Genomic DNA, 23,403 nt, shown 5'->3' with positions numbered 1-23,403 from the left:
CTGGCCTCCCTGGTTAAATAAAGGTGAAATAAATAAACAAAGCACGTAGTGAGTCACTCAGCCACGGAGCGGGAGAGGAGGATCGGGCCGCCCGGGAGGAAAGGGGACAGTTGAAGTCAAAGGATGTGGAAAGGGAGGAGACAGAAGGGAGAAGGATTTAGCATTAGGAAGAGGGTAGGGTCGAAAAGGCAGTCAGTAGACAATGTCATAAAATACAACAAGTGATATCTTGTTTTCTTACTCGGGCCAGGTCAAATGTTCCTCTGCTTTTGCTGGACCCTTCTGCTCTCTTGACCCCAATCTATGCCCTTTTCCCCCTTTATCCCCTGTTCAAACGGGATAGGAGTGAAGGACTGCACCGGTGCACACAACACATTACCTGATGACTGAATTCTTCTGCTGCTCTGTTGTTCGCTGCCGTCGTTTAATGTGGTGACGTCAAAATGATGGAGTGTTGAACAAAACAAAGTCGTCAGCGATTGACTGATCTCTAACCGGTCAGTATCATACGGTCTAGACATTGTTAGGTGGTACTCCTTGGTCTGATCCAGACTCATTGCAGAGATCCGTGAGCTTAGCGTAGCGTTTAGTCCGAGCAAGAAGTTTGGGTAGCCAGGCAACACAACACACGCACAATTCATAGAAAAAGTGTTGAGTGAACTAATTAGGGAAATGGCGCACATTTTATAGTTTAATGTTTTGACATGAACTGAGCTTAAGAACATGTTCTGTACCTTTTGCTTTGGTTAATGTTTTGTCTTCTGTAAAAGAAAAACAATACTGTCAGAATTTCTGCCCAGATGGTTGTATGAACAAACTAGTAACTATATAATGTATAATGGAGACTGGTATTAAAGACACTGGCTCTTGTGACTTAAAATGTGATTTGTTGTAATAAGGTGTAAATCACTATTGCTCTCTGGTGGTATGCTTCGGAACTGGTAATTAACCCACATTACCCTCCCGGACGTTAGGTGGCAGTAAACACTTGCTGTTGGTCACCAAACGTTACTAATGAAGACAGAAGAAGACATATGAGGAAGTTTTGCCGCGTTTCTTTGTTTTGGATCTTCATGCCCAGTTTTTTTTGACGTTTCGATACTTCAGAAACCGTTTATTTCGCTTACGAATAATGAGCTTAATGCAATTTTATGATTCTGTTTTGATTGAACGCATATGAGCTAATTTAGTATACAGCGTCTCTGTCGACTAGCTAATGTAGCTAGTTAACGTTAGTTAGCAACACAGGAGCCTTGATGTCAGTCGCTCATATCATGGTGAGTGCAGGCTATCCACAGCCCATTGCACGGCTGGAAAGAACATCATGTATTGATTAATTTACATGTTGTATGGGTTATGTACAGTATGCTTAAAATACAAGGCATACAAATATTTTCAGTGTTCACACTTTTTTTCCCTGGTCTTATGTTTATAATCAGAGAAAATGTCCTCTCAAATCCAACATACCAGTTAATAGCAGCTATTTGTATTACATTAGTAGTCATTTCATATTTTTTACTTGGGATGCGTGTCTGGTCTTTTATTTTAGGATAGTGAAAACAAACCCTGCCTGCTGCTCTCCATTACCGCGCCTAAATCTGAGGGTCCTGATTGTAACAGAGTGAACAGCAGGCTCCAGAGATGGCATCAGTGAAGCAGGAAGACTGCAGTCAAACACTGGGGCTGAATGTCAACATTAAAGATGAAGTAAAGGAGGAAGAGATTGAAACATTTGTGTATCATGGTAAAAGCAGAGCACTGCCTGATTTCACGGTCTGCTAGTAGGGCCATTTGTGTATCATGGTAAAAGCAGAGCACTGCCTGATTTCACGGTCTGCTAGTAGGGCCATTTGTAGGATCAGTTTTGCCTTTAAGATCATAATGAATAAGATTATATGAACAGCAGGGACCTGCTCTTAAACCAGCTAGCACATGTGGTTCCTTGGAAGTTGTGTGAATGTATGTTTTTGGTTTCCCATTGGTTCTGGGAACAAAGCCAAACGTTTCCTAAAAACGTTCTGAGAACGGAAGTGAACATTCCGCCTGTTCTAGATTGCAGGGACGTTCTGAGAACGGAAGTGAACATTCCGCCTGTTCTAGATTGCAGGGACGTTCTGAGAACGGAAGTGAACATTCCGCCTGTTCTAGATTGCAGGGACGTTCTGAGAACGGAAGTGAACATTCCACCTGTTCTAGATTGCAGGGACGTTCTGAGAACGGAAGTGAACATTCCGCCTGTTCTAGATTGCAGGGACGTTCTGAGAATGGAAGTGAAAATTCCGCCTGTTCTAGATTGCAGGGACGTTCTGAGAACGTTTTACTATGGTTCCCAGAATGTTGTCATGGGATGTTTTATTAACCTATAATTTGCATTCTCAGAATGTTATTTAAAGGTAATTAAATGACGTTCTGAGAAGATATTTCAATAAGACTTAACACTGCTAGCTTAGATTGGGTTACCTGTTGTGATCTCCAAGCACAGATAGGACATAGGGGTATTAATCATGATGGCACCGCATGAATGTGACTCTAACCTATGATCTTCTGCTCTCTATTCCTGGAATTAGTCCACTGCTCTGTTCATTTTAGTCTATTCAAACAGACTCCATTTCAAAGTAAATAATCACTCATTAAGATCAGGTGTGGTCAGTTAGTGGGTGCGGCAAACGCACCTGAACACACTTAACAAGGTAGGATAGAGTTTTGTTGATGGGAGATTCGGGAAGTGTGTTGAATGAGGTCCAGCGGTCAGAGAGACGAAAGAAGCGCAGAGCTGAAGGTTTTCCGACATGAGTAGAAAAGAGTTGAGTCTGGGGGTTGTTGTTGTTTTTTTCAGTGTGGTCACTGCTCATGTTCCCAAAATTTTGCCACCCGGAGGTTATGACATGGAGTTACGTCTGAATGTCACTGGGCCGCAAGTCAAGTCGGGAGAAGAGGACTATTGGGACAGGACACAAAGGTGGATATCTGAAGAGGAATGGAAAAGAAGAGCTTGAAAAAGAGCCTGGCGTCAATGGACATGATAAAGAAGAGTCTGGACCTGTAGGAGTGACTTATTGGGGAGAAAGTGCGTCCTTACAGATGGCAGAACCATTTGTGGTTTCAGGGTGGGTGGGAAAGGAGGTGGAGTCAGGGAAGGTAACCTATAGTGGACTTGTGATGTTTGTTTCTTCTGACCAGAGGGAGCAGGTGGTCTGTGTCATTCAACTTGGGTCAAGATCTGTTTCTTGCTTTGCTCTTAGGAACGGGGCACCATTGAAAGTAGTGATTTTCTGGGGTAGTGTGGAGGTGGGGCAATTGAAGTTTAAATTCCTGGTGTTTGGTGCACAGATCCGGTGGTGAAACAGGAGTCACTGTCAGTCTTTTTGAGTCAGAGTCTCTACCTGACAAAGTTATGTTAGGATATATATCAGTTATCCTGTTAGAGCCTTTTGTGCTGAATCCACTGCCCTGTTTCGGGTGTAACATTTATGGTCATGTCATAGCAGTTTGTAGGAGGGAGATCCCAATCAAGATGAGGGAATGGGATGGAGGATTGTGTACTTTTGGTGGATAAAGTTGTGTGACAACTGTAGAAGTGCCCTGGTTGCTTGTCATCAGAAGTGTCTGGTGAGAGAGTGGCAGGTTGAGGTGGCTAGAGTCAGAAGTGCAGAAGGTGTTGTATACTGAGGCAGTGAAGAAAGTAGAGGAGGATGGGTCAAGGATCCTAAGAGGATCCCTGTGAGTAGTAGATCTGTGCCAGCACAGAGGGATAGGCCAATGAGTGATACATGATTCAGAAAGGTTGGTTTCCTAGTGTTCATAGCAATGGTTATCATCTGTACCACAAATGTTTTTAGTTGGCATGGTGCAGGAGCAGATGGGGTCGAAGTAGTGGAAAGGGGTCGAAGTAGTGGAATGGGGTCGAAGTAGTGGAATGGGCTAGTGTGTTTTGAATGAGTGTCGTTAGTTGGCATGGTGCAGGAGCAGATGGGGTCGAAGTAGTGGAATGAGGTCGAAGTAGTGGAATGGGCTAGTGTGTTTTGAATGAGTGTGTCGTTAGTTGGCATGGTGCAGGAGCAGATGGGGTCGAAGTAGTGGAATGGGGTCGAAGTAGTGGAATGGGCTAGTGTGTTTTGAATGAGTGTCGTTAGTTGGCATGGTGCAGGAGCAGATGGGGTCGAAGTAGTGGAATGGGGTCGAAGTAGTGGAATGGGCTAGTGTGTTTTGAATGAGTGTGTCGTTAGTTGGCATGGTGCAGGAGCAGATGGGGTCGAAGTAGTGGAATGGGGTCGAAGTAGTGGAATGGGGTCGAAGTAGTGGAATGGCTAGTGTGTTTTGAATGAGTGTGTGGTTAGTTGGCATGGTGCAGGAGCAGATGGGGTAGAAGTAGTGGAATGGGCTAGTGTGTTTTGAATGAGTGTGTCGTTAGTTGGCATGGTGCAGGAGCAGATGGGGTCGAAGTAGTGGAATGGGGTCGAAGTAGTGGAATGGGCTAGTGTGTTTTGAATGAGTGTCGTTAGTTGGCATGGTGCAGGAGCAGATGGGGTCGAAGTAGTGGAATGGGCAGTGTGTTTTGAATGAGTGTCGTTGGTTGGCATGGTGCAGGAGCAGATGGGGTCGAAGTAGTGGAATGGGCAGTGTGTTTTGAATGAGTGTCGTTAGTTGGCATGGTGCAGGAGCAGATGGGGTCGAAGTAGTGGAATGGGGTCGAAGTAGTGGAATGAGCAGTGTGTTTTGAATGAGTGTGTCGTTAGTTGGCATGGTGCAGGAGCAGATGGGGTGGAATGGGGTCGAAGTAGTGGAATGGGCAGTGTGTTTTGAATGAGTGTGTCGTTAGTTGGCATGGTGCAGGAGCAGATGGGGTAGAAGTAGTGGAATGGGCAGTGTGTTTTGAATAAGTGTAGGGTTAGTTGGCATGGTGCAGGAGCAGATGGGGTAGAAGTAGTGGAATGGGCAGTGTGTTTTGAATGAGTGTGTCGTTAGTTGGCATGGTGCAGGAGCAGATGGGGTCGAAGTAGTGGAATGGGGTCGAAGTAGTGGAATGGGCTAGTGTGTTTTGAACGAGTGTGTCGTTAGTTGGCATGGTGCAGGAGCAGATGGGGTCGAAGTAGTGGAATGGGGTCGAAGTAGTGGAATGGGCTAGTGTGTTTTGAATGAGTGTCGTTAGTTGGCATGGTGCAGGAGCAGATGGGGTCGAAGTAGTGGAATGGGCTAGTGTGTTTTGAATGAGTGTGTCGTTAGTTGGCATGGTGCAGGAGCAGATGGGGTCGAAGTAGTGGAATGGGGTCGAAGTAGTGTAATGGCTAGTGTGTTTTGAATGAGTGTCGTTAGTTGGCATAGTGCAGGAGCAGATGGGGTCGAAGTAGTGGAATGGGCTAGTGTGTTTTGAATGAGTGTGTCGTTAGTTGGCATGGTGCAGGAGCAGATGGGGTCGAAGTAGTGGAATGGGGTCGAAGTAGTGGAATGGGCTAGTGTGTTTTGAATGAGTGTCGTTAGTTGGCATGGTGCAGGAGCAGATGGGGTCGAAGTAGTGGAATGGGCAGTGTGTTTTGAATGAGTGTCGTTGGTTGGCATGGTGCAGGAGCAGATGGGGTCGAAGTAGTGGAATGGGCAGTGTGTTTTGAATGAGTGTCGTTAGTTGGCATGGTGCAGGAGCAGATGGGGTCGAAGTAGTGGAATGGGGGTCGAAGTAGTGGAATGAGCAGTGTGTTTTGAATGAGTGTGTCGTTAGTTGGCATGGTGCAGGAGCAGATGGGGTGGAATGGGGTCGAAGTAGTGGAATGGGCAGTGTGTTTTGAATGAGTGTGTCGTTAGTTGGCATGGTGCAGGAGCAGATGGGGTAGAAGTAGTGGAATGGGCAGTGTGTTTTGAATAAGTGTAGGGTTAGTTGGCATGGTGCAGGAGCAGATGGGGGTAGAAGTAGTGGAATGGGCAGTGTGTTTTGAATGAGTGTGTCGTTAGTTGGCATGGTGCAGGAGCAGATGGGGTCGAAGTAGTGGAATGGGGTCGAAGTAGTGGAATGGGCTAGTGTGTTTTGAACGAGTGTGTCGTTAGTTGGCATGGTGCAGGAGCAGATGGGGTCGAAGTAGTGGAATGGGGTCGAAGTAGTGGAATGGGCTAGTGTGTTTTGAATGAGTGTCGTTAGTTGGCATGGTGCAGGAGCAGATGGGGTCGAAGTAGTGGAATGGGCTAGTGTGTTTTGAATGAGTGTGTCGTTAGTTGGCATGGTGCAGGAGCAGATGGGGTCGAAGTAGTGGAATGGGGTCGAAGTAGTGGTAATTGGCTAGTGTGTTTTGAATGAGTGTCGTTAGTTGGCATAGTGCAGGAGCAGATGGGGTCGAAGTAGTGGAATGGGCTAGTGTGTTTTGAATGAGTGTGTCGTTAGTTGGCATGGTGCAGGAGCAGATGGGGTCGAAGTAGTGGAATGGGGTCGAAGTAGTGGAATGGGCTAGTGTGTTTTGAATGAGTGTCGTTAGTTGGCATGGTGCAGGAGCAGATGGGGTCGAAGTAGTGGAATGGGCAGTGTGTTTTGAATGAGTGTCGTTGGTTGGCATGGTGCAGGAGCAGATGGGGTCGAAGTAGTGGAATGGGCAGTGTGTTTTGAATGAGTGTCGTTAGTTGGCATGGTGCAGGAGCAGATGGGGTCGAAGTAGTGGAATGGGGTCGAAGTAGTGGAATGGGCTAGTGTGTTTTGAATGAGTGTGTCGTTAGTTGGCATGGTGCAGGAGCAGATGGGGTCGAAGTAGTGGAATGGGGTCGAAGTAGTGGAATGGGGTCGAAGTAGTGGAATGAGCAGTGTGTTTTGAATGAGTGTGTCATTAGTTGGCATGGTGCAGGAGCAGATGGGGTGGAATGGGGTCGAAGTAGTGGAATGGGCAGTGTGTTTTGAATGAGTGTGTCGTTAGTTGGCATGGTGCAGGAGCAGATGGGGTAGAAGTAGTGGAATGGGCAGTGTGTTTTGAATGAGTGTAGGGTTAGTTGGCATGGTGCAGGAGCAGATGGGGTAGAAGTAGTGGAATGGGCAGTGTGTTTTGAATGAGTGTAGGGTTAGTTGGCATGGTGCAGGAGCAGATGGGGTAGAAGTAGTGGAATGGGCAGTGTGTTTTGAATGAGTGTAGGGTTAGTTGGCATGGTGCAGCAGCAGATGGGGTAGAAGTAGTGGAATGGGCAGTGTGTTTTGAATGAGTGTAGGGTTAGTTGGCATGGTGCAGGAGCAGATGGGGTAGAAGTAGTGGAATGGGCAGTGTGTTTTGAATGAGTGTAGGGTTATTGGCATGGTGCAGGAGCAGATGGGGTAGAAGTAGTGGAATGGGCAGTGTGTTTTGAATGAGTGTGTCGTTAGTTGGCATGGTGCAGTAGCAGATGGGGTAGAAGTAGTGGAATGGGCTAGTGTGTTTTGAATGAGTGTAGGGTTAGTTGGCATGGTGCAGGAGCAGATGGGGTCGAAGTAGTGGAATGGGCAGGGGTGTTTTGAATGAGTGTCGTTAGTTGGCAGGGTGTTTTGAATGAGTGTCGTTAGTTGGCAGGGTGTTTTGAATGAGTGTGTCGTTAGTTGGCAGGGTGTGTTGAATGAGTGTGTCGTTAGTTGGCAGGGTGTTTTGAATGAGTGTGTCGTTAGTTGGCAGGGTGGTTTTGAATGAGTGTCGTTGGCAGGGTGTTTTGAATGAGTGTGTCGTTAGTTGGCAGGGTGTTTTGAATGAGTGTGTCGTTAGTTGGCAGGGTGTTTTGAATGAGTGTGTCGTTAGTTGGCAGGGTGTTTTGAATGAGTGTCGTTGGCAGGGTGTTTTGAATGAGTGTGTCGTTAGTTGGCAGGGTGTTTTGAATGAGTGTGTCGTTAGTTGGCAGGGTGTGTTGAATGAGTGTGTCGTTAGTTGGCAGGGTGTGTTGAATGAGTGTGTCGTTAGTTGGCAGGGTGTTTTGAATGAGTGTGTCGTTAGTTGGCAGGGGTGTTTTGAATGAGTGTGTCGTTAGTTGGCAGGGTGTTTTGAATGAGTGTGTCGTTAGTTGGCAGGGTGTTTTGAATGAGTGTGTCGTTAGTTGGCAGGGTGTTTTGAATGAGTGTGTCGTTAGTTGGCAGGGTGTTTTGAATGAGTGTGTCGTTAGTTGGCAGGGTGTTTTGAATGAGTGTGTCGTTAGTTGGCAGGGTGTTTTGAATGGGTGTGTCGTTAGTTGGCAGGGTGTTTTGAATGAGTGTGTCGTTAGTTGGCAGGTGTGTTGAATGAGTGTGTCGTTAGTTGGCAGGGTGTTTTGAATGAGTGTGTCGTTAGTTGGCAGGGTGTTTTGAATGAGTGTGTCTTTAGTTGGCAGGGTGTTTTGAATGAGTGTGTCGTTAGTTGGCAGGGTGTGTTGAATGAGTGTGTCGTTAGTTGGCAGGGTGTGTTGAATGAGTGTGTCGTTAGTTGGCAGGGTGTTTTGAATGAGTGTGTCGTTAGTTGGCAGGGTGTTTTGAATGAGTGTGTCGTTAGTTGGCAGGGTGTTTTGAATGAGTGTGTCGTTAGTTGGCAGGGTGTGTTGAATGAGTGTGTCGTTAGTTGGCAGGGTGTTTTGAATGAGTGTGTCGTTAGTTGGCAGGGTGTTTTGAATGAGTGTGTCGTTAGTTGGCAGGGTGTTTTGAATGAGTGTGTCGTTAGTTGGCAGGGTGTTTTGAATGAGTGTGTCGTTAGTTGGCAGGGTGTTTTGAATGAGTGTGTCGTTAGTTGGCAGGGTGTTTTGAATGAGTGTGTCGTTAGTTGGCAGGGTGTTTTGAATGAGTGTGTCGTTAGTTGGCAGGGTGTTTTGAATGAGTGTGTCGTTAGTTGGCAGGGTGTTTTGAATGAGTGTGTCGTTAGTTGGCAGGGTGTTTTGAATGAGTGTGTCGTTAGTTGGCAGGGTGTTTTGAATGAGTGTGTCGTTAGTTGGCAGGGTGTTTTGAATGAGTGTGTCGTTAGTTGGCAGGGTGTGTTGAATGAGTGTGTCGTTAGTTGGCAGGGTGTTTTGAATGAGTGTGTCGTTAGTTGGGCAGGGTGTTTTGAATGAGTGTGTCGTTAGTTGGCAGGGTGTGTTGAATGAGTGTGTCGTTAGTTGGCAGGGTGTTTTGAATGAGTGTGTCGTTAGTTGGCAGGGTGTTTTGAATGAGTGTGTCGTTAGTTGGCAGGGTGTTTTGAATGAGTGTGTCGTTAGTTGGCAGGGTGTTTGAATGAGTGTGTCGTTAGTTGGCAGGTGTGTTGAATGAGTGTGTCGTTAGTTGGCAGGGTGTGTTGAATGAGTGTGTCGTTAGTTGGCAGGGTGTTTTGAATGAGTGTGTCGTTAGTTGGCAGGGTGTGTTGAATGAGTGTGTCGTTAGTTGGCAGGGTGTGTTGAATGAGTGTGTCGTTAGTTGGCAGGGTGTGTTGAATGAGTGTGTCGTTAGTTGGCAGGGTGTGTTGAATGAGTGTGTCGTTAGTTGGCAGGGTGTGTTGAATGAGTGTGTCGTTAGTTGGCAGGGTGTTTTGAATGAGTGTGTCGTTAGTTGGCAGGTGTGTTGAATGAGTGTGTCGTTAGTTGGCAGGGTGTTTTGAATGAGTGTGTCGTTAGTTGGCAGGGTGTTTGAATGAGTGTGTCGTTAGTTTGCAGGGTGTTTTGAATGAGTGTGTCGTTAGTTGGCAGGGTGTTTTGAATGAGTGTGTCGTTAGTTGGCAGGGGTGTGTTGAATGAGTGTGTCGTTAGTTGGCAGGGTGTGTTGAATGAGTGTGTCGTTAGTTGGCAGGGTGTTTTGAATGAGTGTGTCGTTAGTTGGCAGGGTGTTTTGAATGAGTGTGTCGTTAGTTGGCAGGGTGTTTTGAATGAGTGTGTCGTTAGTTGGCAGGGTGTGTTGAATGAGTGTGTCGTTAGTTGGCAGGGTGTTTTGAATGAGTGTGTCGTTAGTTGGCAGGGTGTGTTGAATGAGTGTGTCGTTAGTTGGCAGGGTGTGTTGAATGAGTGTGTCGTTAGTTGGCAGGGTGTTTTGAATGAGTGTGTCGTTAGTTGGCAGGGTGTGTTGAATGAGTGTGTCGTTAGTTGGCAGGGTGTGTTGAATGAGTGTGTCGTTAGTTGGCAGGGTGTGTTGAATGAGTGTGTCGTTAGTTGGCAGGGTGTGTTGAATGAGTGTGTCGTTAGTTGGCAGGGTGTGTTGAATGAGTGTGTCGTTAGTTGGCAGGGTGTTTTGAATGAGTGTGTCGTTAGTTGGCAGGGTGTTTTGAATGAGTGTGTCGTTAGTTGGCAGGGTGTTTTGAATGAGTGTGTCGTTAGTTGGCAGGGTGTTTTGAATGAGTGTGTCGTTAGTTGGCAGGGTGTTTTGAATGAGTGTGTCGTTAGTTGGCAGGGTGTTTTGAATGAGTGTGTCGTTAGTTGGCATGGTGCAGGAGCAGATGGGGTCGAAGTAGTGGAATGGGCTAGTGTGTTTTGAATGAGTGTGTCGTTAGTTGGCATGGTGCAGGAGCAGATGGGGTCGAAGTAGTGGAATGGGGTCGAAGTAGTGTAATTGGCTAGTGTGTTTTGAATGAGTGTCGTTAGTTGGCATAGTGCAGGAGCAGATGGGGTCGAAGTAGTGGAATGGGCTAGTGTGTTTTGAATGAGTGTGTCGTTAGTTGGCATGGTGCAGGAGCAGATGGGGTCGAAGTAGTGGAATGGGGTCGAAGTAGTGGAATGGGCTAGTGTGTTTTGAATGAGTGTCGTTAGTTGGCATGGTGCAGGAGCAGATGGGGTCGAAGTAGTGGAATGGGCAGTGTGTTTTGAATGAGTGTCGTTGGTTGGCATGGTGCAGGAGCAGATGGGGTCGAAGTAGTGGAATGGGCAGTGTGTTTTGAATGAGTGTCGTTAGTTGGCATGGTGCAGGAGCAGATGGGGTCGAAGTAGTGGAATGGGGTCGAAGTAGTGGAATGGGCTAGTGTGTTTTGAATGAGTGTGTCGTTAGTTGGCATGGTGCAGGAGCAGATGGGGTCGAAGTAGTGGAATGGGGTCGAAGTAGTGGAATGGGGTCGAAGTAGTGGAATGAGCAGTGTGTTTTGAATGAGTGTGTCATTAGTTGGCATGGTGCAGGAGCAGATGGGGTGGAATGGGGTCGAAGTAGTGGAATGGGCAGTGTGTTTTGAATGAGTGTGTCGTTAGTTGGCATGGTGCAGGAGCAGATGGGGTAGAAGTAGTGGAATGGGCAGTGTGTTTTGAATGAGTGTAGGGTTAGTTGGCATGGTGCAGGAGCAGATGGGGTAGAAGTAGTGGAATGGGCAGTGTGTTTTGAATGAGTGTAGGGTTAGTTGGCATGGTGCAGGAGCAGATGGGGTAGAAGTAGTGGAATGGGCAGTGTGTTTTGAATGAGTGTAGGGTTAGTTGGCATGGTGCAGCAGCAGATGGGGTAGAAGTAGTGGAATGGGCAGTGTGTTTTGAATGAGTGTAGGGTTAGTTGGCATGGTGCAGGAGCAGATGGGGTAGAAGTAGTGGAATGGGCAGTGTGTTTTGAATGAGTGTAGGGTTATTGGCATGGTGCAGGAGCAGATGGGGTAGAAGTAGTGGAATGGGCAGTGTGTTTTGAATGAGTGTGTCGTTAGTTGGCATGGTGCAGTAGCAGATGGGGTAGAAGTAGTGGAATGGGCTAGTGTGTTTTGAATGAGTGTAGGGTTAGTTGGCATGGTGCAGGAGCAGATGGGGTCGAAGTAGTGGAATGGGCAGGGTGTTTTGAATGAGTGTCGTTAGTTGGCAGGGTGTTTTGAATGAGTGTCGTTAGTTGGCAGGGTGTTTTGAATGAGTGTGTCGTTAGTTGGCAGGGTGTGTTGAATGAGTGTGTCGTTAGTTGGCAGGGTGTTTTGAATGAGTGTGTCGTTAGTTGGCAGGGTGTTTTGAATGAGTGTCGTTGGCAGGGTGTTTTGAATGAGTGTGTCGTTAGTTGGCAGGGTGTTTTGAATGAGTGTGTCGTTAGTTGGCAGGGTGTTTTGAATGAGTGTGTCGTTAGTTGGCAGGGTGTTTTGAATGAGTGTCGTTGGCAGGGTGTTTTGAATGAGTGTGTCGTTAGTTGGCAGGGTGTTTTGAATGAGTGTGTCGTTAGTTGGCAGGGTGTGTTGAATGAGTGTGTCGTTAGTTGGCAGGGTGTGTTGAATGAGTGTGTCGTTAGTTGGCAGGGTGTTTTGAATGAGTGTGTCGTTAGTTGGCAGGGTGTTTTGAATGAGTGTGTCGTTAGTTGGCAGGGTGTTTTGAATGAGTGTGTCGTTAGTTGGCAGGGTGTTTTGAATGAGTGTGTCGTTAGTTGGCAGGGTGTTTTGAATGAGTGTGTCGTTAGTTGGCAGGGTGTTTTGAATGAGTGTGTCGTTAGTTGGCAGGGTGTTTTGAATGAGTGTGTCGTTAGTTGGCAGGGTGTTTTGAATGGGTGTGTCGTTAGTTGGCAGGGTGTTTTGAATGAGTGTGTCGTTAGTTGGCAGGGTGTGTTGAATGAGTGTGTCGTTAGTTGGCAGGGTGTTTTGAATGAGTGTGTCGTTAGTTGGCAGGGTGTTTTGAATGAGTGTGTCTTTAGTTGGCAGGGTGTTTTGAATGAGTGTGTCGTTAGTTGGCAGGGTGTGTTGAATGAGTGTGTCGTTAGTTGGCAGGGTGTGTTGAATGAGTGTGTCGTTAGTTGGCAGGGTGTTTTGAATGAGTGTGTCGTTAGTTGGCAGGGTGTTTTGAATGAGTGTGTCGTTAGTTGGCAGGGTGTTTTGAATGAGTGTGTCGTTAGTTGGCAGGGTGTGTTGAATGAGTGTGTCGTTAGTTGGCAGGGTGTTTTGAATGAGTGTGTCGTTAGTTGGCAGGGTGTTTTGAATGAGTGTGTCGTTAGTTGGCAGGGTGTTTTGAATGAGTGTGTCGTTAGTTGGCAGGGTGTTTGAATGAGTGTGTCGTTAGTTGGCAGGGTGTTTTGAATGAGTGTGTCGTTAGTTGGCAGGGTGTTTTGAATGAGTGTGTCGTTAGTTGGCAGGGTGTTTTGAATGAGTGTGTCGTTAGTTGGCAGGGTGTTTTGAATGAGTGTGTCTTTAGTTGGCAGGGTGTTTTGAATGAGTGTGTCGTTAGTTGGCAGGGTGTTTTGAATGAGTGTGTCGTTAGTTGGCAGGGTGTTTTGAATGAGTGTGTCGTTAGTTGGCAGGGTGTTTTGAATGAGTGTGTCGTTAGTTGGCAGGGTGTGTTGAATGAGTGTGTCGTTAGTTGGCAGGGTGTTTTGAATGAGTGTGTCGTTAGTTGGCAGGGTGTTTTGAATGAGTGTGTCGTTAGTTGGCAGGGTGTGTTGAATGAGTGTGTCGTTAGTTGGCAGGGTGTTTTGAATGAGTGTGTCGTTAGTTGGCAGGGTGTTTTGAATGAGTGTGTCGTTAGTTGGCAGGGTGTTTTGAATGAGTGTGTCGTTAGTTGGCAGGGTGTGTTGAATGAGTGTGTCGTTAGTTGGCAGGGTGTGTTGAATGAGTGTGTCGTTAGTTGGCAGGGTGTTTTGAATGAGTGTGTCGTTAGTTGGCAGGGTGTGTTGAATGAGTGTGTCGTTAGTTGGCAGGGTGTGTTGAATGAGTGTGTCGTTAGTTGGCAGGGTGTGTTGAATGAGTGTGTCGTTAGTTGGCAGGGTGTGTTGAATGAGTGTGTCGTTAGTTGGCAGGGTGTGTTGAATGAGTGTGTCGTTAGTTGGCAGGGTGTTTTGAATGAGTGTGTCGTTAGTTGGCAGGGTGTGTTGAATGAGTGTGTCGTTAGTTGGCAGGGTGTTTTGAATGAGTGTGTCGTTAGTTGGCAGGGTGTTTTGAATGAGTGTGTCGTTAGTTTGCAGGGTGTTTTGAATGAGTGTGTCGTTAGTTGGCAGGGTGTTTTGAATGAGTGTGTCGTTAGTTGGCAGGGTGTGTTGAATGAGTGTGTCGTTAGTTGGCAGGGTGTGTTGAATGAGTGTGTCGTTAGTTGGCAGGGTGTTTTGAATGAGTGTGTCGTTAGTTGGCAGGGTGTTTTGAATGAGTGTGTCGTTAGTTGGCAGGGTGTTTTGAATGAGTGTGTCGTTAGTTGGCAGGGTGTGTTGAATGAGTGTGTCGTTAGTTGGCAGGGTGTTTTGAATGAGTGTGTCGTTAGTTGGCAGGGTGTGTTGAATGAGTGTGTCGTTAGTTGGCAGGGTGTGTTGAATGAGTGTGTCGTTAGTTGGCAGGGTGTTTTGAATGAGTGTGTCGTTAGTTGGCAGGGTGTGTTGAATGAGTGTGTCGTTAGTTGGCAGGGTGTGTTGAATGAGTGTGTCGTTAGTTGGCAGGGTGTGTTGAATGAGTGTGTCGTTAGTTGGCAGGGTGTGTTGAATGAGTGTGTCGTTAGTTGGCAGGGTGTGTTGAATGAGTGTGTCGTTAGTTGGCAGGGGTGTTTGAATGAGTGTGTCGTTAGTTGGCAGGGTGTTTTGAATGAGTGTGTCGTTAGTTGGCAGGGTGTTTTGAATGAGTGTGTCGTTAGTTGGCAGGGTGTTTTGAATGAGTGTGTCGTTAGTTGGCAGGGTGTTTTGAATGAGTGTGTCGTTAGTTGGCAGGGTGTTTTGAATGAGTGTGTCGTTAGTTGGCAGGGTGTTTTGAATGAGTGTGTCGTTAGTTGGCAGGGTGTTTTGAATGAGTGTGTCGTTAGTTGGCAGGGTGTTTGAATGAGTGTTGTCGTTAGTTGGCAGGGTGTTTGAATGAGTGTGTCGTTAGTTGGCAGGGTGTTTTGAATGAGTGTGTCGTTAGTTGGCAGGGTGTTTTGAATGAGTGTGTCGTTAGTTGGCAGGGTGTTTTGAATGAGTGTGTCGTTAGTTGGCAGGGTGTTTTGAATGAGTGTGTCGTTAGTTTGAGGCGTTAGTTGGCAGGGTGTTTGAATGAGTGTGTCGTTAGTTGGCAGTTAGTTGGCAGGGTGTTTTGAATGAGTGTGTCGTTAGTTGGCAGGGTGTGTTGAATGAGTGTGTCGTTAGTTGGCAGGGTGTTTTGAATGAGTGTGTCGTTAGTTGGCAGGGTGTTTTGAATGAGTGTGTCGTTAGTTGGCAGGGTGTTTTGAATGAGTGTGTCGTTAGTTGGCAGGGTGTTTTGAATGAGTGTGTCGTTAGTTGGCAGGGTGTTTTGAATGAGTGTGTCGTTAGTTGGCAGGGTGTTTTGAATGAGTGTGTCGTTAGTTGGCAGGGTGTTTTGAATGAGTGTGTCGTTAGTTGGCAGGGTGTTTTGAATGAGTGTGTCGTTAGTTGGCAGGGTGTTTTGAATGAGTGTGTCGTTAGTTGGCAGGGTGTTTAGAATGAGTGTGTCGTTAGTTGGCAGGGTGTTTTGAATGAGTGTGTCGTTAGTTGGCAGGGTGTTTTGAATGAGTGTGTCGTTAGTTGGCAGGGTGTTTTGAATGAGTGTGTCGTTAGTTGGCAGGGTGTGTTGAATGAGTGTGTCGTTAGTTGGCAGGGTGTTTTGAATGAGTGTGTCGTTAGTTGGCAGGGTGTTTTGAATGAGTGTGTCGTTAGTTGGCAGGGTGTTTTGAATGAGTGTGTCGTTAGTTGGCAGGGTGTTTTGAATGAGTGTGTCGTTAGTTGGCAGGGTGTTTTGAATGAGTGTGTCGTTAGTTGGCAGGGTGTTTGAATGAGTGTGTCGTTAGTTGGCAGGGTGTGTTGAATGAGTGTGTCGTTAGTTGGCAGGGTGTTTTGAATGAGTGTGTCGTTAGTTGGCAGGGTGTTTTGAATGAGTGTGTCGTTAGTTGGCAGGGTGTTTTGAATGAGTGTGTCGTTAGTTGGCAGGGTGTTTTGAATGAGTGTGTCGTTAGTTGGCAGGGTGTTTGAATGAGTGTGTCGTTAGTTGGCAGGGTGTTTTGAATGAGTGTGTCGTTAGTTGGCAGGGTGTTTTGAATGAGTGTGTCGTTAGTTGGCAGGGTGTTTTGAATGAGTGTTCGTTAGTTGCAGGGTGTTTTGAATGAGTGTGTCGTTAGTTGGCAGGGTGTTTGAATGAGTGTGTCGTTAGTTGGCAGGGTGTTTTGAATGAGTGTGTCGTTAGTTGGCAGGGTGTTTTGAATGAGTGTGTCGTTAGTTGGCAGGGTGTTTTGAATGAGTGTGTCGTTAGTTGGCAGGGTGTTTTGAATGAGTGTGTCGTTAGTTGGCAGGGTGTGTTGAATGAGTGTGTCGTTAGTTGGCAGGGTGTTTTGAATGAGTGTGTCGTTAGTTGGCAGGGTGTTTTGAATGAGTGTGTCGTTAGTTGGCAGGGTGTTTTGAATGAGTGTGTCGTTAGTTGGCAGGGTGTGTTGAATGAGTGTGTCGTTAGTTGGCAGGGTGTTTTGAATGAGTGTGTCGTTAGTTGGCAGGGTGTGTTGAATGAGTGTGTCGTTAGTTGGCAGGGTGTTTTGAATGAGTGTGTCGTTAGTTGGCAGGGTGTTTTGAATGAGTGTGTCGTTAGTTGGCAGGGTGTTTTGAATGAGTGTGTCGTTAGTTGGCAGGGTGTTTTGAATGAGTGTGTCGTTAGTTGGCAGGGTGTTTTGAATGAGTGTGTCGTTAGTTGGCAGGGTGTTTTGAATGAGTGTGTCGTTAGTTGGCAGGGTGTTTTGAATGAGTGTGTCGTTAGTTGGCAGGGTGTTTTGAATGAGTGTGTCGTTAGTTGGCAGGGTGTTTTGAATGAGTGTGTCGTTAGTTGGCAGGGTGTTTTGAATGAGTGTGTCGTTAGTTGGCAGGGTGTTTTGAATGAGTGTGTCGTTAGTTGGCAGGGTGTTTTGAATGAGTGTGTCGTTAGTTGGCAGGGTGTTTTGAATGAGTGTGTCGTTAGTTGGCAGGGTGTTTTGAATGAGTGTGTCGTTAGTTGGCAGGGTGTTTTGAATGAGTGTGTCGTTAGTTGGCAGGGTGTTTTGAATGAGTGTGTCGTTAGTTGGCAGGGTGTTTTGAATGAGTGTGTCGTTAGTTGGCAGGGTGTTTTGAATGAGTGTGTCGTTAGTTGGCAGGGTGTTTTGAATGAGTGTGTCGTTAGTTGGCAGGGTGTGTTGAATGAGTGTGTCGTTAGTTGGCAGGGTGTGTTGAATGAGTGTGTCGTTAGTTGGCAGGGTGTTTTTTAGTGTTTTATTTATTTTATTTATGTATCACAAAGTATAATGGATTTATATTATAGCCCAGTTGGGGGCGGTAATACAACATTGGATGCCATCTGCGGTTAAACTCAAGAGGAAGTAGTTTAGAAATGTTTGTTTTTAAATAGCCTTAGAATGTTCTTTTGAATGTTACTAATGTGTTTTTTATGTAAAGTTTTCTTAATGTTCTGAGAGCATGAATTTAAACAAAACCATGAGGAAACCTGCTGAAGTACTTTACTTCTCTTAACGTTCTCTGAACAATTTGAGAATGTTACTTTAAATCAGGTCTGTTAAACTCATTTCTCAGAGGACCGAGTGTCTCCTGGTTTTTGTTTTTTTCCTTTCAATTAAGACTTAGACAACCAGGTGAGGAGAGTTCCTTACTGATTACTGACCTTAATTCGTTAATCGAGTACAAGGCAGGTACTTGGCCCTCTGTGGAATGAATTTGACATGTGCTTTAAATATAACCATGAGGAGAACTGTAGGAAATGTTATGCTGAAGTACTGAAATTCCCAAGAAACAAATGGTTCTCAGAACGTTTTGTGCTATATGGGTATCCTGCAGTATTCCCAGAACATGGTGGGAAGGTTGTATGAAAAACCACTCGCCAAGCTCTAAGAAACATGGTTCTCAGAACGTTATACGCTAGCTGGGAAATCAGCACACCTAGTCTTTAAGGTAAATTGATTAGGCTAATTCTCCTGTTTTCAATGTTTTTTAATCCTATAGCAATATGCTTTTGGAAACATTTTAACATAACTGTCATATAAATAACCTTTAAAATACAAAATATACATACTATGCACAGTTTAGTGAAATTGTATCCGGCTGTTTTCACCCTTCGCTACGACGTCCTCTCACCTTGTGCTGACATTTCCATTGGACCATTCCATTGCACGTATTTCTCTAAATAAAGCCAGGTGCAGCTTTCCTAGACTGTGTACTGTAAGTATATATATATATATATTGTCATTTGAGAAAAATTGTCTTGCTTATGTTAAGCTCCACATGTTTCCAAAACTGTATATCGCAACTGAGGTGTATTTGCGTTTAGACAGAGCATTTGGGTAACGCAGGGCACCATCGGGCCATTAACCCCACTGGGCCAAATGGGACGTGGAACGGCTCCACTGTAATGTAATTGGAGTCATGAAAAGAGGAACCTACTCACCTGATTTGCCATCAACATGTTATATTTGTCTTCAACTTAGGGCCGGCTGGAGAGTTCCAAGAAAACACAGAAGAACACAAAGTCTTACTACTCAAAGGTCTGTGTTTTCTTTCTTCTCACACATGGAACATTAAGCCACAGTTCAGATTCTGGACAGAATTCAAACAAACGCAGATAACCGACATCACTCAGCAATTTCATTTTAGAATGTTTCCTCCTGCCTGCCTTGCTTCAGGGGGCAGAACAACACCCAATGACAAACAATACCTTGATTCTAACCATGTTATGAAAAAGAACACATGATGTTATGATGCATGCACATCCATCAGGCTAATGGCATTAACCTGCATGCTGGACTCAGTCCACGAGATACACTGAGTGTACGAAACAAAATATTGCGTTTTGCCCCGAGAACAGCTTTAATTCATCGGGGCGTGGACTCGACAAGGTGTCAACTGTTGAGTGTGAAAATCCCAGCACAAAAAAACACATAATTGAGTAGTAGTGTCCTACCTTATGTTGTGTTATGTAGGTCCATGATAAATTGAAATGCGCTTGTTAGATTCCACAGGAATCATTGGATGAAAATGGTTTTTTAACCTTTATCTAGGCAAGTCAGTCAAGAACCAACTCTTATTTACAACGACGGCCTAACCCTAACCCGGCCAATTGTGCGGATACAACCTCTGTGCCACTCGGATGCCCAAAAGTCTCCAGTGAAAATGTTGTCTGAAATGTATCGGACATCTAACTGTGAAACAGAACCAACCTCTCCAAAGGACCAACCAGTTGAAATGTCTATTCAACATGTTGCAGCAGGATTATTTCTGAGAAAGTTACTGTGAAAAATCCCAGACTAAATAGAAGCTAGACTATCATTCTGGAGAGGGTTTACTGGCTCATTCTGCTGTACACTTTCATAGCAAGAGATGCCTGTTATGACTGAGCAGTATTGTAAATCATATTGTGCACTATATTAGGTGCATGAACTTGACTTATTAATTAGCATTCAGGACCCAAACTATCGGATTATTATGGCCAGAGGCTTTTTGCCTTTTTGGTAGGCCGTCATTGTTAATAAGAATTTGTCCTTAACTGACTTGCCTAATTGAATAAAGGTTCAAGAAATATAGCACACCCTGTTGGGCCTCATTGTTTAAATACCACACAGTTGCAACTGTTTCTTAATGTGACCAACAATGGAGAACACTAGTAAGTTCATAAAAAGTTTAGCCTGTTTCCTAGGAATTAATCATAAACCTCAACCTGATGCTGATTTTATATCAATTTCACATGTAGATAAAGGGAAAAGAAAACCGAAAGGAATGGAGAAGGAAACTGAAAAAAAGAGGCACCGATTCACCCCTGGAGATGAGGATCTTATTATTTCAGGGGTACTTGGGCACTGGGAGGACCTCTTCGGTGCCCAGGCCCACATTCGCCCCCGGGGGTCAAAGACGGCAACCTGGAACACCATCGCTGGGACCTTGACCTCGGCTGTGGCGAGATGTGGTGACGATGTCCGGAAGAAGTACAATCTCATAAGGAGCCAAATCAAGCAAAAGGTTTCTTCTATCCGGACATTGTCCACCCAGACTGGTGGGGGGCCCAACACCGTGCCGGCGCTGACCGACCTGGAGCAGCAACTTTTCTCCCGAATGGCAGAGACCGAAGCTGGTGTAGGGCCTGTTCATTTGGGATTTGGTGAGTGCTAATCTTGTAATTATATCTTAATTATAATTGCATCATACTAATATTATACATTAGGCCTATATACAGTATATTTCATAGTGAAATATACCTCACATTATACAATATTGAATTATGTATTGTTTGGTTTAAATTGGACTTTACTTTGTTGCTGTTTGACATTTGCCTTAACCAGGCCTTCTTGTAGATTGGCCCTATCATATGTGCTACAAAGCAAGTGTATATCCAGATCAATTACATTAATTATTAAGAAATTTATATTTCAAAAACCCTGCTTCTGATTGGGGTTTAATGTTGATTTGCTCTACATATATTGACAGAATGTAGGCCTACTGCTTCTGATTGGGGTTTAATGGCCATGTAGAATGTAGGCCTACTGCACGAGATCCATCAAAGTTCCAAAGAGGGAACTCTGCTAGTTTAAGTCTGCGACCCATTTAATGCATAGAAACTGGCATAATTAGACAATGTAATTAATGGTATTATTACACATATACAGCAATTCACCAGCAGAGGGTGGTAATTTGTAGTTAATTTTCACAAAAATGTTGTCATTTAGAAAATGCTCTTATCCAGAGGCTCATGAGCAATTAGTGTCAAGTGCCTTACTCAAGGGCACATCAACTGATTTTTCACCAATTCGGCTCAGGTATTCAAAACGGCAACCTTTCAGTTACTGCCCCAAAGCTCTTAACCGCTAGCTTACCTGCTGACCACGCTCATAAATGCTTTTAAAGTCACCATTGGCCTCATGGTGAAATCCCTGATCAGTTTCCTTCCTCTCCGGCAACTGAGTTAGGAAGGACGCCTGTATCTTTGTAGTGACTGGGTGTATTGATACACCGTCCAAAGTGTAATTAATAACTTCACTATTTTATCCCTTTAGATGTGTTTGTGTGGTCTCATGAGTCTCCTATATGTGGCAAAGTTTACATTTCACTGAGCCACACACCCTTTATTACATTCCATAACGACTGTATTAAATGAGTACCTGATGAATGGAAAGGACAGAACACACTCCAGGAATAATTTACGTGTATTCTTTATTTGGATTAAAAAACATAATGTCACAATGGTTTACCAACGGAAAACATGACAATTTCAAATAAATAATTTCAACAAGAAGTGATAAGTAATATAAAATATCTGAAATAATATTGACCGAATCGTCTTGTCCAGGTCTCTCTCAGGGAGAAATCTCCAGCTCTGGTCCCCCACCAACAGCAGAGGGAACTGTGGAGTCAGCTTTACCCTCTGTCACCATGGAGGAGCTACCCTCCACCTCACCATCAACACCTTGGCCAGCACCAACAGTGCCACCCCAACCCATCACCTCCCGTCCTGCACCAGCTCACTCTGGCTCTGCTCCCCAACCCATCACCTCCCGTCCTGCACCAGCTCACTCAATCCACTCTCAATCAATGAATCAAATTTATTTTATAAAGCCCTTTTTACATCAACAGTTGTCACAAAGTGCTTTACAGATACCCAGCCTAAAATCTCAAATAGCAAGCAATGCAGATGCACTCTCTGGCATTGCTCCCCAACCCATCACCTCCTGTCCTGCTCCAGCTCATTCCATCCACTCTGGCTTTGCTCCCCAACCCATCACCTCCTGTCCTGCACCCGCTCACTCCATCCACTCTGGCTTTGCTCCCCAACCCATCACCTCCTGTCCTGCACCAGCTCACTCCATCCACTCTGGCTTTGCTCCCCAACCCATCACCTCCTGTCCTGCACCAGCTCACTCCATCCACTCTGGCTTTGCTCCCCAACCCATCACCTCCTGTCCTGCACCAGCTCACTCCATCCACTCTGGCTTTGCTCCCCAACCCATCACCTCCTGTCCTGCACCAGCTCATTCCATCCACTCTGGCTTTGCTCCCCAACCCATCACCTCCTGTCCTGCACCAGCTCATTCCATCCACTCTGACTCTACACCCCAACCCATCACATCTGGCTGGACACCACAGGGCCCCCAAGCCAATCTGCTCCAACAAATCCTGGACACACAAACGCAACAAATCCATGTTACACAGACCGCCCAGCACATCCACCAAGCTCTTTATGATTTATTAGAAAAAGCACATGAAACACAGAAGGCACACCTGGATGTGGAGAAGAACCGGCTCCAGCTGGATAGAGAGCGCTTGAGGGTGGAGACAGAGCGCCTGCAGGTGGAGAGGGAGCGCCTCAAGATGGATAAGGATCGCCTGGGGGAAGGGAAGGCGCTTCGGCAGCTCTCTGGGTCAGTCGCCCTAGAACACCAGACGCCTGTGAGTTCAAGAACTGTCAGTGCCTCCCCCACCATTCCTCTGGGAACACCATCAGCCTCCATGTCCAGTCCCCTCACATTAATATCACCTACTGCACCACACTTTGATTTCTTATTTTCCCCATTACCGGTAATCACAACCCAGTCCACCCAGCCATCACAAACCAGCCCTGCCCCAACCTCCCCTACCTTAAAAATTCCTGCCCCAACCTCTCCTACCTTAACCAGCTCTGCCCCAACCTCCCCTACCTTAACCGTTTCTGCCCACTCTCTCATCCCTCCAATCTCCGGATCTGTTAAACGGCGAGTTCAGGAGACAGTCCGGCCTTGGCCTGCACCCACTGCTAAGAATACAAAACATCAATAAACAAATAATGTAATAAAATACAAGTTTATTTTCTTACAGCCTCTTCACGCTTACTACACATTACTCGCATGTAATCGTGCGTACTTGCTACGTAGAGTGGAAGGATGATAGGTCCTCCGGAAGTTTAGTTTTCTTCCAGTTCTGTGTAACTGTTCTGTTAGCACGTAGTGAGTCACTCAGTCATGGAGCAGGAGAGGAGGATCGGGCTGCCCGGGAGGAAAGGGGACAGTTGGAGTCGAAGGAAGGGAGGAGAGTAGTGTTGAAAAGGCAGTCAAGAGACAGAAGGGAGGATTTAACAGAAGGAAGAGGATGGGATAGAAGAGTAGTGGGAGAGAGCGAAGATTGCATCGGTGGTCTCATTGTGTGAGCTTGGGTGACCTAACACTTCGTGCCTGAGCTGAACAGTCAGAGCGGGTCTCACTGACTTTGAATGTGAAATTGCGCCAGCTCATCCAACCAGAAAAGCGGGCTGTTCTATCTTGGTAGGGGGTCTGGCCGCTGCCCACTGGTCAGCCAAATACTCAATATAAATGATTGACAACAGAACAATTGTGCAAAAATTTTTAAATAAATACAGGCTCATGGGCAGCCGGCCGTGTCATTTCTTTTATCCACACAATCACACAATGCATTTGGAAAGTATTCAGATCCCTTGACTCTTCCCACATTTTGTTACGTTGCAGCCTTCTAAAATGTATTAAATATTGTTTTCCCCTCAATCTACACACAATACTCTATAATGACACAGCGAAAACAGGTTGTTTCTAATATAAAATAGTCTGTAATACCTTGTTTTGTATTCAGACCCTTTGCATCATGTTTCCATCAATTTTTTTAGAAACATCAAGGATGAAGTCCACCTGTGGTAAATTCAATTGATTGGACATGATTTG

The 23,403-nt window shown here is 45.7% G+C and overlaps 1 protein-coding gene across 2 annotated transcripts; it reads left to right on the top strand.

The window, feature by feature from the left end:
* The first annotated feature begins 1,017 nt into the window (after nucleotides 1-1,017).
* Nucleotides 1,018-23,098, top strand: LOC109904609 (myb-related transcription factor, partner of profilin). Of its 2 annotated transcripts, XM_031787759.1 has the most exons (5): nucleotides 1,018-1,277; nucleotides 1,550-1,744; nucleotides 18,199-18,255; nucleotides 19,458-19,862; nucleotides 21,048-23,098. In XM_031787759.1, the coding sequence occupies exons 2-5, from the start codon at nucleotides 1,642-1,644 to the stop codon at nucleotides 22,508-22,510; spliced, it is 2,028 nt and encodes a 675-aa protein (XP_031643619.1). In that variant the 5' UTR covers nucleotides 1,018-1,277; nucleotides 1,550-1,641; the 3' UTR covers nucleotides 22,511-23,098. The 2 variants fall into 2 exon arrangements, with proteins under 2 accessions (XP_031643619.1, XP_031643620.1); XM_031787760.1 differs by lacking the exon at nucleotides 1,018-1,277 and having other exon boundaries at nucleotides 1,595-1,707; nucleotides 21,048-22,528.
* The last annotated feature ends 305 nt before the right edge of the window (nucleotides 23,099-23,403 follow it).

The sequence above is a fragment of the Oncorhynchus kisutch genome, linkage group LG14 (assembly GCF_002021735.2).
Source record: "Oncorhynchus kisutch isolate 150728-3 linkage group LG14, Okis_V2, whole genome shotgun sequence".
Classification (NCBI taxonomy): Eukaryota; Metazoa; Chordata; class Actinopteri; order Salmoniformes; family Salmonidae; genus Oncorhynchus; species Oncorhynchus kisutch.
Note: the sequence above shows the minus strand (reverse complement) of the source record. Positions and strands in the feature narration are given on the sequence as shown.

Bases quoted from the DNA above. Each gene is read 5' to 3' on its own strand.
- LOC109904609 (XM_031787759.1), top strand. From the start codon at position 1,642: ATGGCATCAGTGAAGCAGGAAGACTGCAGTCAAACACTGGGGCTGAAT. The intron at 1,745-18,198 runs GTAAAAGCAGAG...TCTTCAACTTAG, and splicing joins TGAAACATTTGTGTATCATG to GGCCGGCTGGAGAGTTCCAA. The intron at 18,256-19,457 runs GTCTGTGTTTTC...TTTCACATGTAG, and splicing joins CAAAGTCTTACTACTCAAAG to ATAAAGGGAAAAGAAAACCG.